General features: G+C 47.9%; 1 protein-coding gene across 1 annotated transcript in view; it reads left to right on the top strand.

The window, feature by feature from the left end:
* The window catches only part of LOC142295939 (calpain-2 catalytic subunit-like), a 68,049-nt gene that overhangs the window by 1,217 nt on the left and 48,558 nt on the right, over window positions 1-18,274 (top strand). Inside the window, exon 2 of the mRNA XM_075339070.1 lies at window positions 13,885-13,954. Coding sequence (XP_075195185.1) covers window positions 13,885-13,954 — 70 coding nt within the window. The remainder of the gene's footprint in view (window positions 1-13,884; window positions 13,955-18,274) is intronic.

Below are 18,274 nucleotides of genomic sequence, written 5' to 3' on the forward strand. Positions count from 1 at the left end.
GGGGCCCATTATTCTGTATGGAGGGCTATGTGGGGCCCATTATTCTGTATGGAGGGCTATGTGGGGCCCATTATTCTGTATGGAGGGCTATGTGGGGCCCATTATTCTGCATGGAGGGCTATGTGGGGCCCATTATTCTGCATGGAGGGCTATGTGGGGCCCATTATTCTGCATGGAGGGCTATGTGGGGCCCATTATTCTGCATGGAGGGCTATGTGGGGCCCATTATTCTGCATGGAGGGCTATGTGGGGCCCATTATTCTGCATGGAGGGCTATGTGGGGCCCATTATTCTGCATGGAGGGCTATGTGGGGCCCATAATTCTGCATGGAGGGCTATGTGGGGCCCATAATTCTGCATGGAGGGCTATGTGGGGCCCATAATTCTGCATGGAGGGCTATGTGGGGCCCATAATTCTGCATGGAGGGCTATGTGGGGCCCATTATTCTGCATGGAGGGCTATGTGGGGCCAGTAACTAGGCTGACCTACAACTTTGTCCAGGTTTTTTTTACGTTGGCCCTATATTTGCGTTTGAAACCCCCAACATATATAGATTCAGTGTGCAGAATTCATGGTTGCATCTCCGTCTTTCCAGTCCCTTCTTCATTACTAAAAGTTCTATTTTGCCAGTGTAGTCACCTTAACAGTATGAGCAGTGTTTAAGTCTTTTCATGTTAGTTGTTTTTTTTTTTTATCTAGGAAGTGTAAATTGCTGCAAAATTTTCATTTAAGTCCTCTCCACTGTGTGGCGCTCTTCAGCCAATCACTTACATATGTTATATGGACAAAAGTGTTAGGACACATCACCTCATAGACTGGAGTCACACTTGTGTGAGGAGCCACAAATCCATTCATGACATTTCTTCTCTCTGAATCTTCCCTCACCTCCTGTGAGTGACGTTTTTGAGAAGTGGAAGGAACCTCAGCAACTCAGCCACAAAGTGGAGACCCTGTAATGTTAGAGTGGGGGTCCGAGTGCTGAGGAGCAGAAGCCAAAAAAGTTCCCAGAGCTTTGCTGACCCCATAACTGCAGAGTCCAGACCTCCACTGATAACATCAGCACAAACAGTGCACCCGCTGTGAGCTTCATGGCTGAGCAGCTGCAGCTATACATCACCAAGCACAGTGCCGAGCCGTACATCACCAAGCACAATGCCGAGCCGTACATCACCAAGCACAATGCCGAGCCATACATCACCAAGCACAATGCTGAGCCATACATCACCAAGCACAATGCTGAGCCATACATCACCAAGCACAATGCCGAGCCGTACATCACCAAGCACAATGCTGAGCCATACATCACCAAGCACAATGCCGAGCTGTACATCACCAAGCACAATGCCGAGCTGTACATCACCAAGCACAATGCCGAGCCCTAGATCACCAAGCACAATGCCGAGCCGTACATCACCAAGCACAATGCTGAGCCATACATCACCAAGCACAATGCTGAGCCATACATCACCAAGCACAATGCCGAGCCGTACATCACCAAGCACAATGCTGAGCCATACATCACCAAGCACAATGCTGAGCCATACATCACCAAGCACAATGCTGAGCTGTACATCACCAAGCACAATGCCAAGCCATAGATCACCAAGCACAATGCCGAGCCGTACATCACCAAGCACAATGCCGAGCCGTACATCACCAAGCACAATGCCGAGCCGTACATCACCTAGCACAATGCCGAGCCATACAGCACCAAGCACAATGCCGAGCCGTACATCACCAGGCAGAATGCCGAGCCATACATCACCAAGCACAATGCCGAGCCGTACATCACCAAGCACAATGCCGAGCCATACATCACCAAGCACAATGCCGAGCCGTACGTCACCAAGCACAATGCCGAGCCGTACGTCACCAAGCACAATGCCGAGCCGTACGTCACCAAGCACAATGCCGAGCCGTACGTCACCAAGCACAATGCCGAGCCGTACGTCACCAAGCACAATGCCGAGCCGTACGTCACCAAGCACAATGCCGAGCCGTACGTCACCAAGCACAATGCCGAGCCGTACGTCACCAAGCACAATGCCGAGCCGTACGTCACCAAGCACAATGCCGAGCCGTACGTCACCAAGCACAATGCCGAGCCGTACGTCACCAAGCACAATGCCGAGCCGTACGTCACCAAGCACAATGCCGAGCCGTACGTCACCAAGCACAATGCCGAGCCGTACGTCACCAAGCACAATGCCGAGCCGTACGTCACCAAGCACAATGCCGAGCCGTACGTCACCAACCACAATGCCGAACCGTACGTCACCAAGCACAATGCCGAACCGTACGTCACCAAGCACAATGCCGAGCCGTACGTCACCAAGGATGCTATAGCACAAAAGTATAAAGGAGCATTGTTTCTGTAGGAGAACATCTCCAAAATACTACATAGCACCATGACATATTAACTATGGCTTGCAACACTAATGCAGATCTAAATGCAAAACAAAGGGCTCATTCACATGACTGTATAGTGGGTGTATATTCTGGTCTGTGTTTAACGGCGTGACCTGAACTAACAGCACCATAGGCTTATGGGAAGATGTTAGTTTAGGACGTTTGCCCTGCAGTCAGGTGGTTAGTTTACTATATAGCCATTGTTTGCTGTAAATGTATGATTGTGGAATATTACAGTATAGAAAACTGCACAAACCATTGTAGAGTTAAGTTGCATAGGGGACTAATATTGTTAAAAAAAAATATATATATATTAATGTTTATACATAAATTGTCAACCTTTTTTCTGGAACATAGAAATAAATATATTATATCATGCCATGGCTGCCCCAAAAAAGATTGAAATCACAGAATTATCACTTTCTGGCTAATTAGTTTCACACAAAACTGGAATAAAAAGATCCCAAAATGTTACCAATAAATGCAATGTGAGGAAGTAAAATTGTAAGTGAAGAGAGACCCACATGAGTCTAGAGCCCGCCCAAGCCGCCCGTTTTATTGGACGCCATATTAAGGACACATGGATCCAATCCTGCAGAATGCCTCTAATATACTGAATCCGTTGTACACATCTTATCTAACCAGACTAGAGAATACTGGCAGAAGGCCGGAGGAAGTACGTGGCTTTTCCTCAACATAATAATCATGTTGTGGATTTGTCAGGGGCATCCATAGAAATCATAGGGCCCCACAGCAGAAGTTTTGATTGGTTCCACCCCCAGCCAAAAAAAAAAATTGTGTGTGTGTGTGTGTAAAATATATATATATGTGTGTGTATATATATGTGTATATATATACTGTATGTATATATACATATGTGTATATATGTATATATGTGTGTGTATGTATGTATGTATGTATGTATGTATGTATGTGTATATATATTATATATATATATATATATATATGTGTATATATTATATGTATATATAGTAAAAAAAAAAATGTATATGTGTGTGTGTGTGTATTATATAATATAAATATATATATAAATATTGTGAGGTAGCGCGGTCGGCTGCGCGGCCGAAGACACGGGATCCAGGCACCAAGGGTCACAGCACACGGTTTATTGCACAAACCAAAAGTCCAATACAGCATACAGTTGTGTCTCCGGCAGAGACTCAGGGAGTTGTGTTCACTCCCTCACACACTAGGCAGCCACGCCCATGTTCCTGTTTCCTTTTAACCCTCCTTTCAGCCTGTAGGGAAACAGGATTAACCCTTGAGTGGAGTTGCTTTCTATACATGGAGGGAGCACAACCGGGGCGAGACGTACCGGCCGTCATGGACCAGCCCGGTCACAGTCTCACATACCCCCCCCCCCCCCTCAGTTCCTCAGTTCAAGCGAGCGGGGTTGAACTCCCGCCATCAAACACGGGCCGCGGGACAAGGCATCGGCGTTGCCCTGCAACCTACCGGCCCGGTGTTCAACCGTAAACTGGAAGTTCTGCAGAGAAGGGAACCACCGGGTAACCCGGGCATTCCGTTCCTTGGCGGACCTCATCCAGACCAGCGGAGAGTGATCAGTCACCAAGCGAAACTGCCGTCCCAGCAGGTAATAGCGTAGGGACTCCAAGGCCCACTTAATCGCCAGGCACTCCTCCACTACGCTATAATTCCACTCGGGAGGGGTGAGCTTCCTACTTAAGAAGGTGACGGGGTATTCCTCCCCCTGAACCACCTGAGACAGCACTGCCCCCAGGCCGACCTCAGAGGCGCAAGTCTGTACTATGAACTCCTTCCGGAAATCAGGGTTGACAAGAACGGGCCGTCCGCACAGGACCCCCTTCAGGGCCCGGAAGGAGTCCTCGGCCTGCGGAGTCCAGCGCACCATGACGGACTTCTTGCCTTTGAGAAGGTCCGTCAAGGGGGCCGATAGTCCCGCAAAATTCTTTACAAACCTCCCATAATACCCCACAATACCCAGGAAAGCCCTAACCTGCTTCGTGGTCAGGGGTCTAGGCCACTTCCGGATCGCCTCAACTTTGTTAATTTGGGGCTTAATCACTCCTTGGCCTATTACGTAGCCCAAGTAGAGGGCTTCCGTGAGCCCCAACGCACATTTCTTGGGATTGGCTGTCAATCCGGCTGTTCGGAGCGCGTCCACCACCGCTTGTACCTGTTCCAAGTGGGTCTGCCACTCGGAGCTGTAAATAATGATGTCATCAAGGTACGCTGATGCATATGCCTGGTGGGGTTCCAGCACCAAGTCCATCAACCTCTGGAACGTGGCCGGAGCGCCGTGTAACCCAAAAGGCAAGACAACATAGTGGTAGAGACCCTCCGGCGTAACAAAAGCGGTTTTCTCCTTGGCGGACTCCATCAGTGGCACCTGCCAGTACCCCTTGGTCAGGTCGAGCGTGGTGAAATATCGCGCCTGTCCCAGCCTATCAATCAGCTCATCCACCCGGGGCATGGGGTAGAGATCGAACTTAGATATTTCGTTCAATCTCCTAAAGTCATTGCAGAACCTTAAGGAGCCATTGGGTTTTGGTATTAGGACAATGGGACTAGCCCATTCACTCCGGGATTTTTCGATGACCCCTAGTCGTAGCATTGTCTTCACTTCATCTGATGGCTTGTCTTCGAGCCTCCGGTACCCGGTATGACTTCAGGCGTACCTTCAGGTGAGGCTCGGTGACAATGTCATGTCGTATCAGACTTGTCCTACCAGGCAGCTCGGAGAAGACATCGGGGTTCTGCTGAACCAGCCGTCTGGCCTCTCGCCTCTGTTGCTTGGTGAGGGCTTCTCCAATCCTTTCTTCCGGTTCGTCCTCTCCGGAGGTCGCTGGAGCCGGGGTTGAACGACCCGAAGAGGAGGGAGATGGGGAAAAATCCACCATCAGGCTTTCCCGTTCCTGCCAAGGTTTTAACAGGTTGACATGGTATATTTGTTCAGGTTTCCGCCTACCGGGCTGCAATACCTTATAGTTGACCACCCCGCTTCTTTCCTTTATCTCGTAGGGGCCTTGCCACTGAGCCAGGAATTTACTCTCCGCCGTGGGGATTAATACCAACACCCGATCCCCGGGTTTAAAGGTCCGCACGGTGGCTTGTCTATTGTAGCGGCCGCTTTGCGCGGCCTGAGCCTCCTGTAAATGCTCCTTCACAATTGGCATGACCGTGCTTATGCGGTTCTGCATTCCTAAAATGTGTTCAATCACACTTTTATGGGGGGTGGGCTCCTGCTCCCATGTTTCCTTTGCCAGGTCCAACAATCCCCGGGGATGTCGCCCGTATAACAACTCAAAAGGCGAAAACCCCGTGGATGCCTGTGGCACCTCTCAGATGGCAAACATCAAATAGGGAAGCATCATATCCCAGTCTTTCCCGTCTTTGGAAATCACCCTTTTGAGCATGGTTTTCAGGGTTTTATTGAAACGCTCCACTAAACCGTCCGTTTGAGGATGATACACAGACGTACGCAACTGCTTGATCTGGAGCAGCCGGCATAGCTCTTTGGTCACTTTAGACATGAATGGGGTCCCCTGATCCGTAAGGATCTCCTTGGGCAACCCCACCCGGCAGAACACAGCAAACAACTCCCGAGCTATAAGCTTTGCTGCAGTATGTCTGAGAGGTATCGCCTCTGGATACCGGGTGGCATAGTCAACGATCACTAGGATGTGTTGGTGCCCTCGAGCGGACTTTACGAGGGGCCCCACCAGATCCATCCCTATCCGTTCAAAAGGGACTTCTATAATGGGTAACGGTACCAACGGACTGCGAAAGTGGGCCAGGGGTGCGGTAAGCTGACACTCCGGGCAGGTTTCACAGAACCGTTTTACCTCCCCAAAGACCCCGGGCCAATAGAACCTTTGCAATATTCGCTCCTGCGTTTTCTTGACCCCTAGGTGGCCACTCATCAGGTGTTTATGAGCCAAGTCGAGGACCCGCCGGCGATACGGCTGGGGCACCACCAACTGCTCTACCCCCACGCCCCGTATTTCATCTACCCGGTAGAGTAAATCCTGCTTAAGAGCGAAATGGGGGTACCTTACCTGGGCACCGGGCAGCTGTGCCACCCCGTCAACCACTGTCACCCAACTCCGGGCATGTATTAATGTAGGGTCCTGGAGTTGGGCTGTCCCAAACGTATCCGGGGACGTCTCCAACTCCGGGATGGGCTCGACCAACTCAGCCTCTCCTGCCAATACCTCTAGGGGCGACCTATCGGGTTCACACTCTGTCCCTATCATGGGGACCCCTACGGCAGGCGTCCCGGATTCGGGATTGTCGGGCTCAGGTCCCGGACTGTCCAATACCTGAGGGGACTTAGGAGGCCCCTTCCATAGAGTCCAAAAATACGGCAGATCCCTTCCTAGGATCACTTCATAGGGAAGAGAGTTCATAAGTCCCACCTCATGTTGCACCTGCCCGCAGGGTGCTGTGATGGTGACAATCCCCGTGGGATAGTCTCGGCGGTCACCATGTATGCAAACCACCCCCACGGTACGTCCTGTGGCCTTTATTTTAGCCCTTAGGGTTGATCGCACAAGGGTCACTAAGCTTCCGGAATCCAACAAGCCTGTAACCGGACATCCATTCACCTGTATTTGGCACAAGTGGGGCTCAGTCTCCGGGGAGACAAGGTCCGCGGTATACACCGCCTGAGCATACATTGAACCCCGCCGGGTAACCCCACAATCCATGGGCTCCGTGGTGAGTGGACACTGAGCTTCCATATGTCCCACCCGCTGGCACCGCCAACATCTAATAGGGAAGGATACCCCCTTGACGAGTTGTCGTTTAGGGTACATAGCCTTCCGGACCTCCGGGACGGCGGGCGCGGCCTCAGATGGGACGGTAGCGGCCTCCCGCACCGGTGTCAGCGGTGGGTCCTTGGCCCGAGGCTTGGAGGGGCCGGACCGACGGGCGGCACGCAAAGTCTCAGTGTCCCGTATCAAGTCCTGCGTAGCCACATGCCGCTCCACCAGGCTCACTAATTGGTCCAGGGTACTTGGGTCGCCCTGTCCTACCCACCGTTGAATGGTGACGGGTAAAGTGCGCACAAAGCGATCAACCACTACCCTTTCCACCATTTGTGCTGGGCTCAGAATGTCAGGCTGCAACCACTTCTTTACCAGATGCAACAAGTCATAGGCCTGGGAGCGTACGGGTTTGACTTCCTCATAGAACCACTGATTTACCCGCTGAGCCCGTACATAGGTATTCACCCCCAACCGAGCAAGTATTTTGGCTTTCAGGGTCGCATAGTCTATGGCGTCCTCGGTACAGAGGTCCAGGTACGCTTTTTGGGGCTCCCCCGTCAGATAGGGCGACAATACCTCAGCCCACTGGGGGGTCGGCAGCTTTTCCCGCTCGGCCACCCGCTCAAACACCCCCAGGAACACTTCCACATCATCCCCCGGGGTCATCTTTTGCAACGCTTGTCTCACCGCTTTCCGGACGCTGCCGTCGTCACCCGGTCCCGGGGTTGTTGCTGCCGGTCCGGCACGGATCGACTTGGCCAGGAGAACCATCTGTTCTTGGTGCCTTTGTTCCTGCAATTGCAAGGCTTGCTGCTGACGTGCATTGGCCTGAACCAGCTGCTTTAGTATGTCCTCCATGGTGTCGCCGGGTTTGGGCTGTAGTATAGCCGCTTGAATCCAGGACATGTGCCACCGGGTCACCAGGAATGGAAGCTACACCTCACCGAGCTGGCATGCCCGCATTCTCCACCATATGTGAGGTAGCGCGGTCGGCTGCGCGGCCGAAGACACGGGATCCAGGCACCAAGGGTCACAGCACTCGGTTTATTGCACAAACAAAAAGTCCAATACAGCATACAGTTGTGTCTCCGGCAGAGACTCAGGGAGTTGTGTTCACTCCCTCACACACTAGGCAGCCACGCCCATGTTCCTGTTTCCTTTTAACCCTACTTTCAGCCTGTAGGGAAACAGGATTAACCCTGGAGTTGGAGTTGCTTTCTATACATGGAGGGAGCACAACCGGGGCGAGACGTACCGGCCGTCATGGACCAGCCCGGTCACAGTCTCACTATATATATATATATATATATATATATATATATATATATATATATATATATATATATATATATATATATAATTATTCACACATTCATACAGTGGGGAAAAAAAGTATTTAGTCAGCCACCAGTTGTGCAAGTTCTCACACATATAAAGATGAGGTCGACCTGTATTTGCCATCATAGGTGACCACAACTATGGGCGACAAAATGAAAAAACAAATCCAGAAAATCTTCTCGTCTGATTTGGAAAGGCCCATAGTAACTGTAGTCTCACATGGCCTGGACGTCATTTTGCCCATGTGGGAAGCAAGCTCGGGCGTCTGATATAGCGGAAACATGACTGGGGGTGCCAATGGCAATGTTTTGATTTTGAAGGCCATCTGCTACGTGTTGTACACCTCTGGCTGGGCTTCATTTGAGATCTATAACTTTACCACACTGCGCACTACCACAGTATTGCCGTGTGTCACACAAGGGATGTCAGGTTCAATTCACCTAGAGATACCAATAAAAGAAAAATATAAAGGTTCAGCTAATATATTAGCTATAGCAAAGTATGTAACTGTTCACACTAATAAAATATCTGGTTTGCTCCCATCTCCTCCCCCAAAAAAAGAATGGACTAAAAAGTGATCATTCTTGAAAGGTGAGAAGGAAAAATGGAAAGTGAATCGGAGGCCCCTGGGGCTTTGCAGACCTGTATACGCTCCATATTATATCATTTAGACATACTGTGAGGTAAAATCTCACTATTCCCTGGAAAGTGAGAAAACAATGGAGATAAAGGGTTACTGCGGATGCCAATTTTGGAGTGTACAAGGAGCTCCCCCGAGCCGTCATCTAAGATTTGTTACTATGGTGTCAGAATGGATCACGTATGTTGTTCGTCCAACTATGACATGAGCGCTGCTCCGAGGTGCCCCAGTCGAATTTTTCAATATATCTTGCCCACCTGTTGGAGCATAAATTTAATGGTGGTCCTACTGAATTTGATCTTATCGGTCGGACCAGTTATGACTGAAACAAACATCAATCTATTACAATGCGGCCAGAAGGCACAGGTGTAATTACATCACAAAAATCTCCTCAGGCTGTTATGTCTATATTTGTATTAGGCCCTCACAGGAGATTTTCCCATAAATGACCGTTGGTGTCTACAGGACCGGCCTACATTGCGTTTCACTCATATACAACCTATAAAAATTCAGGACTCACAGATGATATTCAAAGTAGAACTTTATTTATACAAAGTGCCAGTGCAGACTATAACATTTCATTACACATAGGCTAACATATATTTGCATATTGGGAGGGATACAAAGCCGCACCACAAAGGGTGGCAGATTTAATGCAAATGCTACAGCAGGTTAGAGATGTAACGAAGCTGGCCAGTGATGGTCACATATAGCAAACAACGCCACAATGGCAGGTCAAATATCTCTTAAGTCATTGGATAGTTAATATCAAACATCTACAGGTGATTCCATGAAAAAGTACATCAAAAACCTCCGGGGTATTTTATGTTTAGGACATACTGCCCCTATATATTACATCCGCCCTATGAGTATCAGTGTTGCATGGACGTACCCATCTAATTACCTGTGGCCATTATATATATATATATATATATATATATATATATATATATATATATATATATATATATATATATATATATATATATATATATATATATATATATATATATATATATATATATATATATAATACATATGTATGTATGTATGTATGTATATGTATATATATATATATATACAGTGCCTACAAGTAGTATTCCACCCTCTGCAGATTTGTCAGGTTTACACATTCAGAATTAACTTGGCATTGTGACATTTGGACTGTAGATCAGCCTGGAAGTGTGAAATGCAGCAAAAAAGAATGTTATTTCTTTTCACAAATTTAAAAAAAAAAAAAAAAAAAAGTTTATTCAGAGGGTCATTTATTATTCAACCCCTCAAACCACCAGAATTCTGTTTGGTTCCCCTAAAGTATTAAGAAGTATTTCAGGCACAAAGAACAATGAGCTTCACATGTTTGGATTAATTATCTCTTTTTCCAGCCTTTTCTGACTAATTAAGACCCTCCCCAAACTTGTGAACAGCACTCATACATGGTCAACATGGGAAAGACAAAGGAGCATTCCAAGGCCATCAGAGACAAGATCGTGGAGGGTCACAAGGCTGGCAAGGGGTACAAAACCCTTTCCAAGGAGTTGGGCCTACCTGTCTCCACTGTTGGGAGCATCATCCGGAAGTGGAAGGCTTATGGAACTACTGTTAGCCGTCCACGGCCTGGACAGCCTTTGAAAGTTTCCACCCGTGCCGAGGCCAGGCTTGTCCGAAGAGTCAAGGCTAATCCAAGGACAACAAGGAAGGAGCTCCGGGAAGATCTCATGGCAGTGGGGACATTGGTTTCAGTCAATACCATAAGTAACGTACTCCACCGCAATGGTCTTCATTCCAGACGAGCCCGTAAGGTACCTTTACTTTCAAAGCGTCATGTCAAGGCTCGTCTACAGTTTGCTTATTATCACTTGGAGGACTCTGAGACAGACTGGTTCAAGGTTCTCTGGTCTGATGAGACCAAGATCGAAATCTTTGGTGCCAACCACACACGTGACGTTTGGAGACTGGATGGCACTGCATACGACCCCAAGAATACCATCCCTACAGTCAAGCATGGTGGTGGCAGCATCATGCTGTGGGGCTGTTTCTCAGCCAAAGGGCCTGGCCATCTGGTCCGCATCCATGGGAAGATGGATAGCACGGCCTACCTGGAGATTGTGGCCAAGAACCTCCGCTCCTCCATCAAGGATCTTAAGATGGGTCGTCATTTCATCTTCCAACAAGACAACGACCCAAAGCACACAGCCAAGAAAACCAAGGCCTGGTTCAAGAGGGAAAAAATCAAGGTGTTGCAGTGGCCTAGTCAGTCTCCTGACCTTAACCCAATTGAAAATTTGTGGAAGGAGCTCAAGATTAATGTCCACATGAGACACCCAAAGAACCTAGATAACTTGGAGAAGATCTGCATGGAGGAGTGGGCCAAGATAACTCCAGAGACCTGTGCCGGCCTGATCAGGTCTTATAAAAGACGATTATTAGCTGTAATTGCAAACAAGGGTTATTCCACAAAATATTAAACCTAGGGGTTGAATAATAATTGACCCACACTTTTATGTTGAAAATGTATTAAAATTTAACTGAGCAACATAACTTGTTGGTTTGTAAGATTTATGCATCTGTTAATAAATCCTGCTCTTGTTTGAAGTTTGCAGGCTCTAACTTATTTGCATCTTATCAAACCTGCTAAATCTGCAGGGGGTTGAATACTACTTGTAGGCACTGTATGTGTGGTGTGTGTGTGTATGTATATATATATAGATATATATATATATATATATATATATATCTCTATCTATCTATGAGATATAGATATAATCTATATCATTTCAGTCAGTGTGACGGCAACTATGAAGGGTTAAATTGTGCTAAAATCCAGATTCTCTCATGTAATTATCAGATTTACTATACGTCTGTAGTAAATAATTAGCAGTGTGATTAATTATACACTGTGTACTAGTGACACAACATTATGTCCAGGTTGTCACCTAGCAACAGTAGGTAATGTCTGACGCCTCCGGGGCAGGTAGTATCTCCCTTCATTGTGCCTGCAACCTTATTAGCATGCCAGTATAGGGGCTATGCACCCCTGAGACATGATTGCCTGGGGGACATATATAGCAGGAAGGGGCACGGTATTCAGGACATATATATCAGGAAGGGGCATGGGATACTGAAAATATATACCAGGTAGGGACTCAGGATGGGGAGACATACCAGGAAGGGGCACAGGATGGGGGACATGTATTCCAGGAAGGGGCACAGAGTTGGGGCCATATATACCAGGAAATGGCAAATAATTGGGGACATATATATCGGGAAGGGGCACAGGATGGGGGACATATATACCTGGAAAGAGCCCAGGATGGGAGATATATCTACCAGGATTGGGGCCATATATACCGGGAAGGGTCACAGAATTGGGGCCATATATACCAGGAAGGGGCACAGAATTGAGGCCATATATACCGGGAAGGGACACAGGAGGGGCGATATATCTACCAGGAAAGGGTACAAGATTTAGGCCATATGTACCAGGGAGGGGCACAGGATGGGGGACATATGTACTAGGGAGGAGCACAGGTGGGGATATATATACCAGGAATGGTCACAGGATGGGAAACATACCAGGAAGGAACACAGGATGGGGGACATGTATACAAGGAAGGACAAAGTATGGAGGACATATATACCTGGAAATGGCCCAGGATAGGGACATTAATAAAAGATCCAGGACATTACTACAGTATGTCTTTATAGACAGAAGAACGATCCAAAGTACTATAGCAGGGCATATCATATTGTAAAACAAATAGGTAAATAACCCACCACAGGCATAATTCAACAAAAAAAATTGAGAATTGTGGTTTAAGGGATACCAATAAATATTTTATTAGCTGGCAAATGCCATACGATAACACTCGTAATTTGCATATGAAGAGCAGGGGTCAAAAATTGTATCCAGGTATTCAGTATATAGGCATAATTCAACATAGGATTTACAAGGGCCCATACATCTGACCAACATACAGGGGACAGGTCCAAATCTTGCACTGGGGCCCTTCGGACCCTAGTTACCACCATTGAAAGGAGTTTTACTTGGCTGATGGTGATGGTCAAGCTTACAAGTTACCTTAAGTTCATGGTAAGTAAGTGACTCGCAACGTGCAACCAGAAAATTAATCAGATCTGAATGTTGGGACCCTCGGATATCACCAAAGGTAAATCTTTAATAAAGTCTTGATGTATTTTCTCTCCAGTCTCTGACTGATCAGTTCTGATGACATCCGCTCAGTAATAATCGGATCCCAGGTAAAAGCCTAGAAGTGCCGCGTCAGCAGAGCTCCATTAGCCGGATCAATAATGGACGGGTTGTGCGGAGCAGGGAGGGTGCAGTGCTGCGTCGCGCCGGGGATTGATATATTTAGGTTATTGATGCTGGGAGTGAAGACATTTCTCATTCCTCCAGAGATTCATGGTAATTTAATGGGGTCGGTGATATAATTGTTGTCTAGCAAAAATATGAGAAAGAAATCTGCACGCCAAATATATGCATACATACATAACAATCAATATCCCGTGTTCCAACTTTATGAAAGCTCTTGCGGCTCTTACTGTTAATGTTTTATGGCTGCGTCCAGACAGGGACGACGGAATCTCCGTGATCGACAGGAGCAAAGCGGATCTGAAGAATCATGGAATTTGTCATCAGTTTCAGTCCCATTGAAGTGAATAGGAGCTGACATTCTCATTTTTTTTTTATTTTTGTATTTCAGGAAATTTGCTCTTCCCCAGAGTTCATCACCGGAGGAGCCACACGTACCGATATTTGCCAAGGAGCTCTGGGTAAGATGCATATGAAGAATGGTTCATTACTTACAGTCAGACGATGCATCGTACATGTAAACATGGCTGCTTCCTTCCACAAACAGCGCCACCCCTGTACTCAGGAAGTGTGCGGTAATGCACTTGTCTGCCTTCTCTTCTATACCAGAGGCTGCCAGGTGTGGCGCTGTTCTGGATGAAACCCTGTACAATCTTATAGCGTTTGTTTTTCACATGGTGGAGCGGGTATGTAAATTTGTTCTAGTTGTCGAAATTACAGGCGCTGCTATTTACAATGTATACACCCCACGAGCACTGCGCTGATTGCTGGACTCCATCTATTTGCATTTGTATTTAAACAGTGTGTAGACTTTTGCAGCTATATTCTAAATTACCGTATATACTCGAGTATAAGCCGAGGCCCCCTAAGATTACCACAAAAAAACTGAAAAAATTTATTGACTCGAGTGTAAGCTTAGGATTATAAAATGCACCCCAAATTTAGAGATGGAGAATTGGAAAAAATAGTTTTTAATGTTATAATGGGGGTCCTAGTGTGTCTTATAGTAGCTCACCAGGGCGGCACGGTGGTGGCAATAGAGCGGCTCAGGAGGCAGGGTCGGCAATAGTTCGGGCTCGGAAGATGGGGGGTGTTCGCGGCTCAGGAGGGTCACAGGACGGAAGGTCGGCAATACTTCGGGCTCGGGGGTGTCGCGGTGCAGGAGGGTCAGCTATACTGCTGGCTCAGGGGCGTTGCTGCAGTCGCCATTGAGGCGGGCTGCGGATTCCATTGAGCTGGCCGGCGGTTGACGCAATAGACTTAAAGAAAGTTGCTGCGGGAGCGGCTCATGCTCAGATTGAGATCTTGGCTCTCCGATATCTCAGTCTGCGCACACACTTTTTTCCGCTGCCATTTTGTTTAAGTCTATCACATCAACCGCCAGCCAGCTCAACTGAGTCCCCAGCCCGCCGACTGGCTCAATGGCGCCTGCTGCGACACCCCTGAGACTCCATTATTGCCGACTCTCCTGAGCTGCGACACCGTCGCAACAGCCCCGAACCGCAGTATCACCGACCTTTCGTCCTGTGACCCCGCTTAGCCGTGCTGACCTGGTAAGCTTTATCCAGATTATAAGACGCACCCCCATTCCCCCCCACACACACACAGAGTTTTGGAGGAAAAATGCGTCTTATAATTGGGAAGTGGGACCCTCAGTCGAGTATAAGCCAGGGTGGGCTTTTTCAGCAGTATATATGAGTATACGAGTATATACTGTATTTTGATGCATCAAGAATAAAAGCCCTAGTTTAAAAATTCCCATTTCGTGTACAAAACCATTATATGGTTATGTGTTTCCATGGTTACAGACTACAGAATGGAGTAATGCAGGGCTGCTGGGTTACATCACTCAGTCTGTCTGTCACCGTGAAGACTCATGTGCATATAATTTGCATTTTTTTCTGTATATACCAGCGGATGTGTTGTGCCCTGTTGTGTGTATACTGGTGGATGTGTTGTGCCCTGTTGTGTGTATACTGGTGGATGTGTTGTGCCCTGTTGTGTGTATACTGGTGGATGTGTTGTGCCCTGTTGTGTGTATACTGGTGGATGTGTTGTGCCCTGTTGTGTGTATACTGGTGGATGTCTTGTGCCCTGTTGTGTGTATACTGGTGGATGTCTTGTGCCCTGTGCTGTGTATACTGGTGGATCTGTTGTGCCCCATTGTGTGTGTGTATACTTGTGGATCTGGTGTGCCCCATTGTGTGTATACTGGTGGATGCCTTGTGCCCCATAATGTGTATACTGGTGGATCTGGTGTGCCCTGTTGTGTGTATACTGGTGGATATCTTGTGCCCTGTTGTGTGTATACTGGTGGATGTCTTGTGCCCTGTTGTGTGTGTATACTGGTGGATGTCTTGTGCCCTGTTGTGTGTATACTGGTGGATGTCTTGTGCCCCATTGTGTGTATACTGGTGGATCTGGTGTGCCCTGTTGTGTGTATACGGGTGGATGTCTTGTGCCCCATTGTGTGTATACTGGTGGATCTGTTGTGCCCCATTGTGTGTATACTGGTGGATGTGTGTTGCCCCGTTGTGTATATACGGGTGGATGTCTTGTGCCCTGTTGTGTGTATACTGGTGGATCTGTTGTGCCCCATTGTGTGTATACTGGTGGATCTGGTGTGCCCTGTTGTGTGTATACGGGTGGATGTCTTGTGCCCCATTGTGTGTATACTGGTGGATCTGATGTGCCCCATTGTGTGTATACTGGTGGATCTGGTGTGCCCTGTTGTGTGTATACGGGTGGATGTCTTGTGCCCCATTGTGTGTATACTGGTGGATGTGTGTTGCCCCGTTGTGTATATACGGGTGGATGTCTTGTGCCCTGTTGTGTGTAAACTGGTGGATCTGTTGTGCCCCATTGTGTGTATACTGGTGGATCTGGTGTGCCCTGTTGTGTGTATACGGGTGGATGTCTTGTGCCCCATTGTGTGTATACTGGTGGATGTGTGTTGCTCCGTTGTGTATATACGGGTGGATGTCTTGTGCCCTGTTGTGTGTATATTGGTGGATCTGTTGTTCCCCATTGTGTGTATACTGGTGGATGTGTTGTGCCCTGTTGTGTGTATACTGGTGGATGTGTTGTGCCCCCTGTGCTGTGTATACTGGTGGATATCTTGTGCCCTGTTGTGTGTATACTGGTGGATGTGTTGTGCCCTGTTGTGTGTATACTGGTGGATGTGTTGTGCCCCCTGTGCTGTGTATACTGGTGGATGTCTTGTGCCCTGTTGTGTGTATACTGGTGGATCTGTTGTGCCCCATTGTGTGTATACTGGTGGATGTCTTGTGCCCCATTGTGTGTATACTTGTGGATCTGTTGTGCCCCATTGTGTGTATACGGGTGGATGTCTTGTGCCCCATTGTGTGTATACGGGTGGATGTCTTGTGCCCCATTGTGTGTATACGGGTGGATGTCTTGTGCCCCATTGTGTGTATACGGGTGGATGTCTTGTGCCCCATTGTGTGTATACTGGTGGATGTCTTGTGCCCCGTTGTGTGTATACTGGTGGATGTCTTGTGCCCTGTTGTGTGTATACTGGTGGATGTCTTGTGCCCTGTTGTGTGTATACTGGTGGATGTCTTGTGCCCTGTTGTTTGTATACTGGTGGATGTGTTGTGCCCTGTTGTGTGTGTATACTGGTGGATGTCTTGTGCCCCATTGTGTGTATACTGGTGGATGTGTTGTGCCCTGTGCTGTGTATACTGGTGGATAACTTGTGCCCTGTTGTGTGTATACTGGTGGATGTCTTGTGCCCTGTTGTGTGTGTATACTGGTGGATGTGTTGTGCCCTGTGCTGTGTATACTGGTGGATATCTTGTGCCCTGTTGTGTGTGTATACTGGTGGATGTCTTGTGCCCTGTTGTGTGTATACGGGTGAATGTCTTGTGCCCTGTTGTGTGTATACTGGTGGATGTCTTGTGCCCTGTTGTGTGTGTATACTGGTGGATGTGTTGTGCCCTGTGCTGTGTATACTGGTGGATATCTTGTGCCCTGTTGTGTGTATACTGGTGGATGTGTTGTGCCCTGTAATGTGTATAATGGTGGATGTGTTGTGCCCTGTTGTGTGTATACTGGTGGATGTGTTGTGCCCTGTGCTGTGTATACTGGTGGATGTGTTGTGCCCTGTGCTGTGTATACTGGTGGATAACTTGTGCCCCATTGTGTGTATACTGGTGGATGTGTTGTGCCCTGTGCTGTGTATACTGGTGGATAACTTGTGCCCTGTTGTGTGTATACTGGTGGATGTCTTGTGCCCTGTTGTGTGTATACTGGTGGATATCTTGTGCCCCATTGTGTGTATACTGGTGGATATCTTGTGCCCCATTGTGTGTATACTGGTGGATGTGTTGTGCCCTGTGCTGTGTATACTGGTGGATAACTTGTGCCCTGTTGTGTGTATACTGGTGGATGTCTTGTGCCCTGTTGTGTGTATACTGGTGGATGTGTTGTGCCCTGTTGTGTGTATACTGGTGGATGTCTTGTGCCCTGTTGTGTGTGTATACTGGTGGATGTCTTGTGCCCTGTGCTGTGTATACTGGTGGATAACTTGTGCCCTGTTGTGTGTATACTGGTGGATGTCTTGTGCCCTGTTGTGTGTATACTGGTGGATATCTTGTGCCCCATTGTGTGTATACTGGTGGATATCTTGTGCCCCATTGTGTGTATACTGGTGGATGTGTTGTGCCCTGTGCTGTGTATACTGGTGGATGTGTTGTGCCCTGTGCTGTGTATACTGGTGGATAACTTGTGCCCCATTGTGTGTATACTGGTGGATGTGT

Source organism: Anomaloglossus baeobatrachus, chromosome 3 (assembly GCF_048569485.1).
Source record: "Anomaloglossus baeobatrachus isolate aAnoBae1 chromosome 3, aAnoBae1.hap1, whole genome shotgun sequence".
NCBI classification, from domain to species: Eukaryota; Metazoa; Chordata; class Amphibia; order Anura; family Aromobatidae; genus Anomaloglossus; species Anomaloglossus baeobatrachus.